This window comes from Schistocerca piceifrons, chromosome 2 (assembly GCF_021461385.2).
Source record: "Schistocerca piceifrons isolate TAMUIC-IGC-003096 chromosome 2, iqSchPice1.1, whole genome shotgun sequence".
Lineage (NCBI taxonomy): Eukaryota > Metazoa > Arthropoda > Insecta > Orthoptera > Acrididae > Schistocerca > Schistocerca piceifrons.
Window position 1 is genome coordinate 252,756,105 of NC_060139.1, and position 15,441 is coordinate 252,771,545.

General features: G+C 40.9%; 1 protein-coding gene across 1 annotated transcript in view; it reads left to right on the top strand.

Moving 5' to 3' along the window:
- Positions 1-15,441, top strand: part of LOC124777139 (exostosin-3) — a 150,544-nt gene that overhangs the window by 21,625 nt on the left and 113,478 nt on the right. Inside the window, exons 3-4 of the mRNA XM_047252433.1 lie at positions 9,811-9,937; positions 12,638-12,789. Coding sequence (XP_047108389.1) covers positions 9,811-9,937; positions 12,638-12,789 — 279 coding nt within the window. The remainder of the gene's footprint in view (positions 1-9,810; positions 9,938-12,637; positions 12,790-15,441) is intronic.

Consider the following 15,441-nt stretch of genomic DNA (forward strand, 5'->3'; position numbering starts at 1 on the left):
CCTGTCGATCTCATTTTTGAGACGTTTGTATTCCTTTTTGCCTGCTTCATTTACTGCATTTTTATATTTTCTCCTTTCATCAATTAAGTTCAATATTTCTTCTGTTACCCAATGATTTCTAGCAGCCCTTGTCTTTTTACCTACTTTATCCTCTGCTGCCTTCACTACTTCATCCCTCAAAGCTACCCATTCTTCTTCTACTGTATTTCTTTCCCCCATTCCTGTCAATTGTTCCCTTATGCTCTCCTTGAAACTCTGTACAACCTCTGGTTCTTTCAATTTATCCAGATCCCATCTCCTTAAATTCCCATCTTTTTGCAGTTTCTATATAAAGATATTGAATGATTAATTCAGTATGTAAAGGGAGGTGAAAATCTAATAACCATGGAGGACTGGAATGCAGTTGCAGGAGGATGAGTAGAAGAAAGACTTATGGGAAATATGGGCTTGGTTGTGTGAATAAGAAAGTAGAAAGACTAATTGAGTCCTGCAATAAATTTCAGCTGGTAACAATGAATAATCTGTTCAAGAATTACAAGAGCAGGAGATATACTTGGAAAAGGCCAGGAGATTCCACTTACTTTACACCATGGTCAGGCAGAGGTTCCGAAGTCAGGTATTGGATTATAAGGCATACCCAAGAGCAGATACAGACTTGGATCACAATTTAGCAATGATAAGAGTAGCCTGAAGTTTAAGAGACTAGTCAGCAGGAGTCAACACACAAAGAAGTGAGATGCAGAAATCGTAAGGAATGAAGAAGAGGAATGGACATCTCTAAAAAGAACAATCGTGGAAGTTGAGGTAGAAAAACATATTTACAAGGAAGAAAACAGCAAAGAAACTGTGGGTAACAGAAGAAACACTTCAGTGAATTGATGAAAGAAAGAAGTACAAACATGTTAAGAGAAATTCAGGAACAAAGAAATACGAGTCACTTATGAATGAAATAAATAGGAAGTGCAGGGAAGCTAAGACAAAATGGCTGCATGAAAAGGGTGAAGAAATTGAAAAAGAAATGATTGTTGTAAGGATTGACTTAGCACATAGAAAAATCAAAACAGCCTTTGGTGAAATTAAGAGCAAGGGTGGTAACATTAAGAGTGCAATAGAAACTCCACTGTTAAATGCAGAGGAGAGAACAGATAGGTGGAAAGAGTACACTGAAGTCCTCTGTGGTGGGGAGGATCTGTCTGATGAAATGATAGAAGAAGAAATGGAATCAACAGGGAAAAGACACAGGATCCAGTATTAGAATCAGAATTTCAAAGAGCTTTGGATGACTTAGGATCAAATAAGTCAGTAGGTATAGAGAATATTTCACTGATATTCCTAGAATCATTGGATGAAGTGGCAACAAAATGACCATTCACATTGGTGTATAGAATGTTTGAGACTGGTGATATACCATCAGACTTTTGGAAAAAGATCATCCACACAATTTTGAAAATTTCAAGATCTGAAACTGTGAGAATTATTGCACAATTAGTGTAACAGCTGATGCATCCAAGTTGCTGACAAGAATGGAAAAGAAAATTGATCTGTTAGGTGGTATCAGTGTGGCCTTAGGAAGGTAAAGACGCTAGTGGCAGTTCTGATATTACGGTTGATAATGGCAGCAAGATTGAAGAAAAATAAACACATTCATAGGAATTGTCAACATGGAAAAACCATTTAACAATGTAAAATGGTACAAGATGCTCAAAATTCTGAGAAAGATAGGGATAAGCTATAGCAAAATATGGGTAATATACTGTACAATATGTAAAACAACCAAGAGGGAACAAGAAGAGTGGAAGAGCAGGAATGAAGTGCTTGGATTAAAAAGGGTGTAAAGTAGGGATATAGCTGTTCGCCCTTGCTATTCAGTCTATTCTTGGAAGAAGTGCTGACAGAAATAAAATAAAAGTTTAAAAGTAGGATTAAAATTCAAGGTGAAAGGATATCAATGATAAGATTTGCTGGTGATGTTGCTATCCTCAGTGAAAGTGAAGAAGAATTGCAGAATGTGAACTGAGAGTGAATCGAAGAAATGTGAAAGTAATGAGAAGTAGCAGAAATGAGAAGAGTGAGAAACATAACCCCAGATTGGGCATCAAGAAGACAAGGCTAACGAATTCTGCTATCTAGGCAGCAAAATAATCAATATTGTAGAGCAAGGAGGAAATAAAAAGCAGTCTAGCACTGGCAGAAAGGGTATTCCTGGCCAGGAAAAGATTACTGGTATCAGATATAGGCATTAGTTTGAGGAAGAAGTTTTTGAGAATGTATGTATGGAGTACAGCATTATATGGTAGTGGAACATGGATTGTGGGAAAACCTGAACAGAAGAGAATCAAATGATTTGAAATGTGGTGCTACAGAAGAATATTGAAAAATAATGGAATGATAAGGTAAGGATTGAAGAACTTACTTGCAGAATTTTCAAGGAAAGGGTGATACAGGAAACACTTACGAGAAGAAGGAACAGGATGGTAGGATATCACTTAAGATGTCGAGGAATAACATTCATGGCACTAAAGGGAGCTGTAGAGAGTAAAAGCTGTAGAGGAAGGCAGAGTTTAGGATACATCTAGCAATAGCTACTCTAAAATGAGGTGGTTGGCACAGGAGAGGAATTCGCGGTGTGTCCCTGCTAACCAGTCAGAAGGCTGATGACTCAGATGCTTGTCTGTTGAGTCATGCTTCCTGAGAACTTTCCTGGTATGTGCAGCTTAAATCATTTAAATTAAACAATGGAAAATCCAGGCTGGAATAATGACAACATCATGAAACGGACCGTTGCTACTCACCATATAGCGGAGACGCTGATTGGCAGATAGGCATAACAAAAAGACTGTTATGCGTTTAGCTTTTGGCCAGAGCCTTCCTGAGAAAATAACACACATCCATGTTCACACAAGCAAGCACACCTCACAAACAAGATCGTTCTCCCTGGCCACCCTGGTGAGAATGCAGTGGTGTCACATCAGACATGAGCAGCAACCTGGAGTGGAGCGGAGAAGGGGGAGGAGTAGCAGGATACAGGTGGGGCAGGGGAGTCAGTGCTGCCTCGCAGAGCATGCTGGTAGACGATAGCCCGACAAGGCTGTCAGGTGCAGTGTCGGGAGGCTGTACAGTAGAGGGGGAGGGGGAGAGCAGAAAAGAAGAAGGGCAGAGATGAGGAGAAAGACCAATGAGTACATTGGCAGAGAGTGGTGCACAGTGAGGATGAGGGACCGCGAATTGAGGAGGTGTTGTAGGACAGAGGGCGTTAAAACTATCAGGTGGAGGGTGTTGGAACAGTACGTTAACGTAGTTTTAGTTTGCTATTTCAGCCCCAATCCCAGCCCCCTGTCACAGGGACAATATCCCTGTACAAGACCAAGGTGTAAGACCTGCCCAGTCTGCCCACACAGCACTATTTTTAGTCCTGTCACAGGCTTAACCCACTTCATTATGGGATGGCCTGTTTGTGAAAGCAGCCATGTCATATACCAGCTCTGCTGCAATCGCTGGACAGCTTTTTGTATTGGTATCACTACCAACCAGTTGCCCATTAGGATTAATTGCCACCACCAAACTGTGGCCAAGAGCAGAGTGGACCATCCTGTGGCACAACATGTAGCTGAAAATAACACGCTTGATTTCAAGAGCTGCTTCACAAACTGGGCCCTCAGCATCATTTCCTCCACCACTAGCTTTTCAGAACTGTGCAGATGGGTGTTATCCTTTCAACACATTCTCCACTTATGAAATTTTCCTGATCTCAACCTGCGTAACCTACTGTTTCTACAGTCTCCATCCAACAGTTTCCACCCCCTCTTTCCTTTCACCTCCTCCCAATTCAGGGCCCCTCATTCTCTGCCACTCTCTACCAGTGCTCCCACCAATTTCTTTCCCTTCTCTGCCCTCTCCTTTTCCACTCTCCATCCACCCTTCACTCTCCATTTACCCCCCCCCCCCCCCCCCCCCCCCCCCCCGAATCCACCCTGCCTCCTCCTCCTGCAACCTCTTGGAAGCTGCATCTGGCAGCCTTGTCCAGCTACCCTGCACATTCTGCCAGGCGGCACTGGCTCCTATCCCCCCCCCCCCCCCCCCTCCCCCTCTCCTCTTACTCTGCTACACCTCCCCCTTACCTGCTCCACTCTAGATTGATGTTTCTGTTCGATGCAACACCACTGCATTTCACAACAGTGGGTGCAGATAGCGATCATGTGTGCATGAGGTGTGCTTACTTGTGTGGATGTATGTGCGTTTTATTGTGTGAGGATGGTGCTGGCTGAAAGCTAAATGTGCAACAGCCTTTTCATTGTGCGTGACTGCAACTCGGCATGTCATCTTTATGGTGAGTGACAGCCTATCCTTTTCATAATAATGTCGATATTCCTACCTGGACTTCCCATTGTTTAAATTTGTACTAACAATTGGATGTGGAATACAATTTGTATGCATCAAGAAAGATGTCTGTTTTGTTGATATGAAATTTACAAGACTCAGAAGTAGGAGGAGAAAGAGAAATGGTAGAATGAAACACTGCTCAGGGACTTTGTCTTAATGAAATTGCATTTTGTTTTTTAAATTTTGCATTTCTTCGTAATTCCAGTTTCATAGGTAACTGTGTAAAACACCATCCATATTTTGTTTTCATCCATTGTGATTATATACCTTTGTGACATTATTATCCACCATGATATTTTAATCTTGTTGGCATCATTCCATTGCTTTTATTTTATTCCTGTATTTGGACTTGTACATGCCTACTCAACCTGGATGTTGAGTGAGTAATACACACATCAAAAAAAGTTTTGCATCACCTCGGTTCTGAGAGTTCCGGAACCTGTACAGAAAATTGGAATAGAGATCAACACAAACATCATTTCTGCCCTTTTTATTGTTCTTAAAAACCACACATTGTATGTGGTAGCACCATACAGCGAGACCTTGAGAGGTGGTGGTCCAGATTTCTGTACACACCGGTACCTCTAATACTCAGTAGCATGTCCTCTTGCATTGATGCATGCCTGCATTTGTCGTGGCATACTATCCACAAATTCATCAAGGCACTGTTGGTCCAGATTATCCCACTCCTCAATGGCGATTCGGCGTAGACCCCTCAGAGTGGTTGGTGGATCACGTCGTCCATAAACAGGCCTTTTCAGTTTATCCCAGGCATGTTTGATAGCGTTTATGTCTGGAGAACATGCTGGCCACTCTAGTCGAGCGATGTCCTTATCCTGCAGGAAGTCATTCACAGGATGTACACAATGGGGGTGTGAGTTGTCGTCCATGAAGACGAATGCCTTGCCTTGCCAATATACTGCCAAAATGGATGCACTATGGGTCAGAGGATGGCATTCATGTATCGTACAGCCATTATGGTGCCTTCCATGACCACCAGTGGTATACGTTGGCCTGCATAACGCCACCCCAAAACAGGAGGGAATCTCCACGTTGCTGCATTCGCTGGACAGTGTGTCTAAGGCATTCAACCTGACTGGGTTGCCTCCAAACACATCTCCGATGATTGTCTGGCTGAAGGCATATGCGACACTCATTGGTGAAGAGAACATGATGCCAATCCTTAGTGGTCCATTCGGCAAGTTGGGCCCATCTTTACTGTGCTGCGTGATGTTGTGGTTGCAAAGATGGATCTCGCCATGGACATCGGGAGTGAAGATGTGCATCATGCAGCCTATTGCGCACAGTTTGAGTCATAACATGACGTCCTGTGGCTGCACAAAAAGCATTATTCAACATGGTGGTGTTGCTGTCAGGGTTCCTCCGAGCCATAATCCGTAGGTAGCAGCCATCCACTGCAGTAGTAGCCCTTGAGCGGCCTGAGCGAGGCAGGTCATCAACAGTTCCTGTCTCTTTGTATCTCCTAAATGTCTGAACAACACTGCTTTGGTTCACTCCAAGAAGCTTGGACACTTCCCTTGTTGAGAGCCCTTCCTGGCACAAAGTAACAGTATGGATGCGATTGAACCACCGTATTGACCATCTAGGCATGGTTGAAATACAGACAACACGAGGCATGTGTCTCCTTCCTGGTGGGATGGCTGGAACTGATCGGCTGATGCACCCACTCTGTCTTGTAGATGCTGCTCATGCATGGTTGTTTACATCTTTGGGTGGTTTTAATGACGTCTCTGAACAGTCAGAGGAATTGTCTATGTGATACAATATCCACAGTCACCGTCTACCTTCAGGGGTTCTGGGAACCGGGGTGGTGCAAAACTTTATTTGAAGTGTGTATTTTCATTTTTTTCTCTTCGACAACTGTCTGCAGCTGATTCTTTTTTCATTGTAGTGTTGGCTTATTATTAAAGATTAGTATTTCATTTTTGTCTCTGGAAACTTCAAAGTTCACAGGTGTCCATATTAATGAGAATTTAAACTGGGGAAAGAACATTTTGTTTAAATATGTACTAAAAATTGGATGTGGAATATGATTTGTATGCATCACATTTGTAAATAGAAACATTGCTAATCTTGGGCAGAGACAAATCGGTTACTTGACATCTTTTGCATATTTTCATTCAGTAATCTCATGCGGAATGATATTCTGGGGTAACTCATCTTTAAGAAAGAAAGTCCTCATTGCTTAAAAAGTGCTATAAGAATAACATGTGGTGTTCTCCCACAATCATCTTGTAGACACCTGTTTAAGGAGTTGGGCATTAGGACTACTGCTTCACAGTGTATTTATTCATTCATGAAGTTTGGTGTAAATAATCCACAACATTTCAAAAGGAACAGTGATGTACATAATTACAATATCAGTAGGGAAAGTGAGATTTAGTACTCCACATTAAGGTAGTCTTTAGCACAGAAAAGGGAACACAGTGCTGCAACAAAAGTTTTTGATCACTTACCCAGTGATATAAAATTTCTGAGAGGCTGCAAAGTAAAATTTGAAAACAAACTGAAAAAGTTTCTCCTTGACAACTCCTATTCCATAGAAGAATTTCTATTGTTGCAATGTGTAAAAGGTGATGGGTAGGAATTACTATCTCATATCTGTACATTTAAACAAAAAATTAAAATTAAAAAAAAATAAAAAGCCTAAGAAATGTCTGTCGCATAACCATATTTACAAATTAATTTTTGATGTGAATGTAAAATAATTTATTCTACATCATTACAATTTCTCGTGCAAAATGATCCATGGAACATGAAACTATCAAAAAAGTGTAAAATCCAGGATGGGAAGTAACAATGTAATGAAAAGGAAAGTTGCTACTCACCATAGATGCTGAGTCTCAGATAGGCACAACAAAAAGACTGTCACAACTAAAGCTTTCGGCCAGTAAGGTCTTTGTCAAAAATGGACCCCACACACACACACACACACACACACACACACACACACACACACACACACACACACAAATGCAAACGCAATGCAACGTAACTCTCACACACAACTGCAGTCTCAGGCAACTGAGGCCACACTGGGAAGCAGCACCAGTGTGTGATGGGTGAGGCGACTGGGGGGGGGGGGGGGGGGGGGAAGGAGGAGGCTGGGGTGGGGAGGGATAATAGGGTAGGGGTTGCGGACAGTGACATGCTGCTGGGGAGCACGCAGGGACGAGGTGGAGAGAGGGTAGGGCAGCTAAGTGCAGTCAGCAGGTTAGACAGACGGCAGGGGTGAGGTGGGGTGGGGTGGGGGAAGAGAAATAAAAATATCTGCTACTAGTCACAATATAAGGTTGTTTATTTGTTACACGATCGGTTTCAGGCTTGCGCCCATCCTCAGGTGTTTATACATTCATGTACATGTTTATACTGCTGGATGCAGTGTATACAGTGATCTCCAACAGTATAAACATCTACATGAATGAGGATGGGCACAAGCCCGAAACTGGTCGTGTGACAAATAAATAACCTTTTATTATGACTGGTAGCGGATATTTTTCTACACCCTATAAAGGAACAGTCATGGAGTTCAACAGCATGCACTATGGATAAAATTCATTCAAGAAATAAAAGACTGGGTGGAATGAGGACTGTGTAGTGCTGGAATGGGGACAGGGAAGTGGGTGGGTGGGAGAGGACAATGACTAAACGAAGGTTGAGGTCAGGAGGGTTGTGGGAACATAGGATATATTGCATGGAAAATTGCCAACTGCGGAGTTCAGGAAAGCTGGTGTTGGTGGGAAGGATCCATATGGCACAGGCTGTAAAGCAGTCATTGAAATGAAGGATATCATGTTTGGCGGCGTGCTCAGTAACAGGGTGGTGCACTTGTTTCTTGGCCACAGTTTGTCGGTGGCCATTCATGCAGACATACAGCTTGTTGGTTGTCATGCCCACATAAAATGCAGCACAGTGGTTGCAGCTTAACTTGTAGATCACATAACAGGTTTCACAGGTAGCCCTGCCTTTGATGGGATGGATGATGATAGTGACCGGACTGGAGTAGTTGTTAGTAGGAGGATGTATGGGACAGGTGTTGCAACTAGGTCTATTACAGGGGTATGAGCCATGAGGTAAGGGGTTGGGAGCAGGGATTGTGAAAGGATGGACAAGTATATTGTGTCGGTTCGGTGGGCGGCAGAATACCACTGTGGGAGGTGTAGGAAGGATAGTGGGCAGGACATTACTGTCCTCTGACTGCACATAGCTGCCCTACCTTTCTCCACCTCGTCACTGCGTGCTTCCCAGTAGCAAGTCACTGTCCGGCACCCCTACCCTACTATCCCTCCCCATCCTCATGCCAGCCTCCTCCTTCCTCCCACCCAGTCGCCACTCCCGTCATGCACTGGTACTGCTGCTCATAGTGTTTCCTCAGTTGCTTGGGACTGCAGTCATGTGTGCATGAGTCGCATTTGTGTGTGTGTGTGTGTGTGTGTGTGTGTGTGTGTGTGAGTTATCTACTGTCTATTTTTGATGAAGGCGTTACTGGCCAAAAGCTTTATTTGTGACAATCTTTTTGTTGTGCCTATCTGCAACTCAGCATCTCTGCTATATGATGAATAGCGACTTCCTTTTTCATTATATTGGAACATGAAGCTATCTATCATGGATATGTAAGGTACGTTTCTGCTGAGTACAGAATTTTGAGTGTTGTTGATTATTGTGTAGCTTGTTTGTCATTGGCCATAAGAGTCAAAACCTTGCCCAGAAAGAAGTGTTGCTCCTTCCATTACTGAAATTTTATTCAATTTATATGTCAGAGAATCAATTTGAAAATTTTTATTTTGCTGAACTCTTAGAATATTACCAATGTAGTCTTGAAATATCAACAGTGTAGAAAAAGATTGTTACTTACCATAAAGATGACTCATTAAATTGCTGACAGGCACAATTAAATGACACACATAAGCTTTCGGCCACAGCCTTCATCAGAAAAAGAAAGAAAACACACACCATTCATTTACACAAGCAAACATACTTCACACACATACATGACCACCAACTCTGGCAATTTGTACCTCTGATGAATGAATGGTGTGTGTTTCACTTTCTTTTTCTGACAAAGGCTGTGGCACAAAGCTTATATGTCTTTTAATTCTGCCTGCCTGCAACTTAATGTGTCATCTTTACTACATTGTTGATATTCCAACCTGGGGTTTCTTTGATTAATATCGTCTTGAGATCATCTCCTGTGTGTGATGTATAGTCTGAAGTTAATGTGGAATATGTCAATAGGAATTCATGAGGGGGGGGGGGGGGGGGGATGGTAAAAATTTAACACTACCAGGTAAGATTTTTTTTATCAGTATGGTTATGTTTAAATCATTTACTGGTATTTTGAGTGATTCATTTATTCATTGATTGTTGTTTCGTTACATTATCCTAGTTTTTTTTTTTTTTTTCTCTCAGGTCGAGAGCAATGCACCAAATGGCGATGTACATAGAACCCGCTCTCAGTTGGAAGCTTTTGAGGATTTCAGCACAATGAAAGCTTCTGATTTAAAGTTAAGGATTGAAGAAATGTTGAGGATAAAAGGTGTGTGCTTGATCATGAAATTTCTTCTGTCATATTCTTTGATGATCAGTTTTCGATAGTTTTCAATAAGCAATAAAATATTGTTATCAGTGACTGACTGGCTTTTACAAGGTAATGATAACACAATGGGGAGGGAGCAGATCCAACATTGGGCGTGGAGAATTGCATTATTAACTTGTTTGAAAGTGTTGGAGCCATGGGATTGGTGTATCAAAAGCATAGTACTACATGCCAACACGATGTAACACATGCCCATGTACAAACTTAATAATGCATTTAGCCCTGGCATAATTTTCTTGACTGTCTTGAAGCTAATATGTTTCAAGCACTTTTTAGTATGTTACATTTCTGATTTCTTGATTGAGTAAGTTGTTTTGATTTATATGAAATTTGAAACTTAGTCATTCTCATTAATTGTATATGTGCAACTGCAGCACACTTGACACTGATATTTAAAGTTGCTGTCCCCCTTATTGTACATCATAAAAAGTAGGAAATAAATTAAAGTGGATTACTGAAGGAATAAAAATCTCTAGTGCAAGAAAAACATGGCTACTTACGGAACTAAAACATAACAAAAGTCCTGAGTTTGTTACCTATGTAAAAAATTACAAAATTTTTTAAAAAAGTTGTAAAGGCAGCCAAAGAACTGGCAAGTAATAGATTTATATAGGATAGTGAAAACACATCAAAGGCATTATGGTCAGTGATCAAAGCTGAAACAGGTGCCACAGGATAGAGCATAAAACTTGTGTAAATCCTACTCATTTCTGAATTATGTAACAAAATCTTTATAAATAGCTATGTAGGAGATCACCCAGACAAGGTTAATTTCTTCAACAGGGAGCAATTTGAAGGTGAATTGTTCAGTACATTTACTAAAACTACTGCAAAAGAGATAGAAAATGTGATACTATCACTAAAAAGTAAAACATCAGCAGGATGGGATGGGATAACAAGAAAAGTGTTAAAAACAGTGTCTAAAATAATTGCGCAGCCACTAACTACAATAGTTAACCAGTCCCTTCAAGGAGGTTATTTTCCAGACACACTGAAGTACGCAGTAGTTAAGCCACTATTTAAAAAAGGCACAAAAGAACGTATGGGAAGCTATTGCCCAGTCTCCCAGTCTCTCTTCTTCCATCACAATCAAAAATATTTGAAAAGGTAGTCACCATACAAATTCAAAATTTCATAGAAAAATTTAAAATAGTTTTAAAAAATCATTATGGATTTCAAAAAGGCAAAACCACAGTATCTGCTATAAATCATTTTGTTGATAAAATTAGCTCATCTCTAGACAACTCACTGCATGACACAGGAATTTTTTGTGACCTATCAAAGGCCTGTGATAGTGCGAATCACTTCTTGCTACTCTGTAAATTGGAAAAGTATGGACTTAGGGGCATGCTATTAGAATGGTTTAAGTCCTATCTAACCAACCGAAGACAGAGTGGTTATATCATCAGAGAGAGGGACTTATACTTCAAAGTGGAAAACCATTTCGCAAGGTTCTGTCTTAGGTTCCATTCTGTTTCTGTTTTACATAAATGATCTGCCACTTAATATTGAGTGTCACTCAGTTTTATTTGTAGATGACACATGTGTAATCATTGAAAGTGACAGTACTGATCAAATTCTGCAAACTGTATTAAGTACTTAAGAAAAATTAGATACCTGGTTTGATTTAAATGGGTTAAAATTAAACATGGCAAAGACTCAATTAATGCAGTTCAAAACAAAACAAGCAAAATTAAATGATATTCAGGTCAGTCATAAAAACCAGGATTTTCAGGAAGCTAGCTGTTGTGAAATTCCTAGGAATGCAACTAGATAAAAATCTATCGTGGGGATCACGTATACAGTACCTTGCAAATAAATTAAATAGCCTAGAATCTGGAATGAGGATATTGCACAATGCTACCTACCATTATGCACATAAGAAAAGTAGTATATCACAGTTTCTTTGAGTTAGTAATAAGGTACAGAATTGTATTTTGGGGTAACTCAAACCATATGTGTCAAATACTAAAACTTCAGAAAAACATCATTAGAAATATGCATAATGTAGGGTGAAGAAAATAATGTCACCCACTCCTAAAAGATCTAAGTATGTTAAGTGTTCCCTCATTGTACATATATGATCTGATTATCTTTGTACACTGTAACCCTGATTTATTTGTAGCAAATAATTTTCAACATGATGAAATCGAAATAAATTTATGCTGCCCACCCACAATTTAAAACTTTACGCTCAAACTCCACATTATATGGGTGTGAAAATTTACAACAAAGTGAGAGGAAGAGAATTGCTCAACATAAATTTAGAAACATTGAAAAAATCCTTATTTGAGAAACTAATGCAGAAATTTTACTATTCAGTAGAAGAATTCATAAATGACAATCTGAAAATTTGAAGAGGAGAGAACAAATGCTTAGGACTGTTGGTTTTTAAAAGTTAATTACTTTTGAAGAAAAATTATTAATTGCTTAATTAAGTAATTATTCAGTACTGTATATAATATTACTGATATTATAAGGAACATTGTAAACCAGTTTTTGTGTTTTACGAGTCTCCTGTACATTAAGTCAATGGCCTGAAATTGTACGTTACCAGACAATAAATTCTATTCTATTCTGTTTATTGTTATTTAATAGCAAATTTTTTCAGTGTGTTTAAATCATTTATTCTATGACCAGGTTCGGTCAGCGCAGAACTTCGAGATTTAGAATCTCGACGTCAAAAGCTACAGATTGAGGTTGTCAGCCTTACGCAGAAGATCGATGAATTGAAGCAGGAACTTCACCATGAACAGACTGAACTTGAGAGATTAAAAATGTCAGTGGAGCAGGTCTGTCAACTGTATTTATTTATTTCTATAGAAGATGTAAGATAACATATTGCTTGTACCACATTTTCTACATGTGACACTAGTATGACATATATGTTTCTATTATTCTTTGAATAGTTTGTAAAAATACTTGAGGTATCACAAATTAGATTCTTATTTTATTCAGTAGTCTTTGTGTATGATTGATAAAAATATGCATGCATACATGATAGGCCCACCGTAAATATGAGGATAATAGCTTCTGCTTGTGTGTTAGAGCACACCGAAGGAACCGAAGAGTATGTAGAGAGAGTATCCTCGTTTTATTTAATTTTATTACCAACATAACTGACGAATTGAACTGATGCGAGAGGGAGTGGTTAAGGTGCTGGTGCCATGGTCTCACATTTGTTAGTGGTGAGGTTCCAAATGATTGTCAGCTTATCATTCTGTGTGTGTGTGTGTGTGGGGGGGGGGGGGGGGGGAGGATATTTGAGTAAACAGTCTTCTGGCTGGTGGTTTGATGTGACCCACCATAATTTCCTCTCCTCTGACAATCTCTTCATAGCATAGTAACACTTACATCAAAATCTTCAATTATTTGTTCTATGTATTCCAATATTTTTCGTCTGTTAGAAATTTTTCCCTCTGCAACTCCCTCTAGTACCATGGAAGCTATTCCCAGATGTCCTTAACGTGTGTCCTATCATTAGAGAGGAGAAAATGGTTTCATTTTATGGATGATTTTTGGTTGCCAGAGTCAGTGCTAATTTTGCTGAATTCAGTACTATTTTTGCCACTTTCAGTGATTTTGTTTTGCAAATGTAGTGCTATTATTTGCTAATTTTAGTGAGATTTTGCCAATTTCTGTGTTATTTTAGGACATATTTGATAAAAAAAATTGGCGAATTTTTCTCCCAATGTTGGTGTCTTTTTTGCCAGTTCTTTTATTAGTTTGTGTATCTTTATTTATGAAGTACCACATGTTCCTTATTTTTTCTTATTTAATTGTTTTCACAGTTATTTTCGAAATGAGAAGTGCCTATCAGTTACATTGTATTTGTTGACATCACATATCACATTTATTGAGATTACTGGAAAAAACGAAATAATTGACGTTAAAACCTTTAAATCTAATCAATTACAGAAAAATAACTCAGCAACCACACAACACTGAAATTTTTTCAGAAGATAGTTCTCTCCTGAAATGCACTGTCAATACATCAGAGCTTCAGTACAGCGTGGGGGAATGACCACCTTATTCTATATTTGGCTTCAGTGTAACACGAGATGTTTCACAACCTCCACATTTCACACTGATATTGAAACTAGCTTTTCCACTAAATTCCAGGTACACTTAATGACCTCTTTGGTATTTTGAAATTAATCTAATTCTTCTTCTTCTTCTTCTTCTTCTTCTTCTTCTTCGTCTCCTCCTCCTCCTCCTCCTCCTCCTCCTCCTCCACCTGGGGGCCCCATGCACCAATTTGCTCGTTGCGGCAAGTCCGGTTGTTATAACGGGAGACGTGGGCGATGTGTCCGCGTCCATAGGAGAAGGAGGCGAGTAGAGTTGCTCCGACAGATGATCGTCATCTGGTTCCTGCATGGGCACATCTCCTGGTGGCATCAGTTCTTGTGCTGGCACTGATATGATGGTGAGAGGACTGTGTTGTGAGTAATGAGAGATTCCAGGATCCCAAGCGCCAGATAGAGCCGAAGGTGGTGTAGCGGCATCTGGAACAGGCGTTGCTGGCACACGAGGCCGAAGCTGGTCCGAATGACGCACTGCAACACCCATGTCCGTCTGGATTTCATACAGGCGTTGGCCACGGTGTCGTAAGATGCGGCCAGGACTCCATTTTGGCCGCCTGCCATATCTCCGTACCCATACAAGGTCGGCGACGGTGAACCGGCCAAGCGAAGGCACCCGCGGCCGTGAGGTGGAAGACCACAGAAGATGAAGTAGCGTGCGGGGCTGTCAGCCATGTAAGAGCTCAGCCGGGCTGTGGTCACCCGTGGGGATGAAACGGTAAGAAGCCAGAAATTGGAGAAGTGCACCATCAGCAGAAGAAGAAGTCAGGAGTTTCCTCATCTGAGCCTTAAATGTGCGGACCAGTCGTTCAGCCTCACCATTTGACTGTGGATGGAACGGAGGGGCCGTGACATGCATGACGCCATGACAGGCACAAAAATCCGCAAAATCGGAAAAGGCAAATTGCGGACCATTATTAGTAACAAGAGTAGAGGGAAAGCCTTCCAAAGAGAAAATGCATGCTAAAGCATTGTTGGTTGCCGCGGTGGTAGGCGACATGCAACGGACAATGAAAGGAAAGTTAGAGTAGGCATCAGTAACGAGAAGCCAATAAGTACCTAAAAAAGGTCCCGCGAAGTCAGCATGAATACACTCCCAGGGCTTCTCAGGCGAAGGCCACGGTGACAAAGATGACTTTGGGGCGGTGGCCTGTGACGCACAAGGGCCGCAGGCAGCGACCATGTGTGTGATTTCAGAGTCGCTGCCGGGCCAGTACACATGACGGCGGGCCAGAGATTTTGTGCAAGAGACACCCCAGTGCCCTTGGTGAAGGAGGTGCAAGACCGAAGCATGCAAAGACGCAGGTACCACAACACGTGGTGAAGCATTTTCGGTGGAAAGGAGGATAACACCATCCCTAG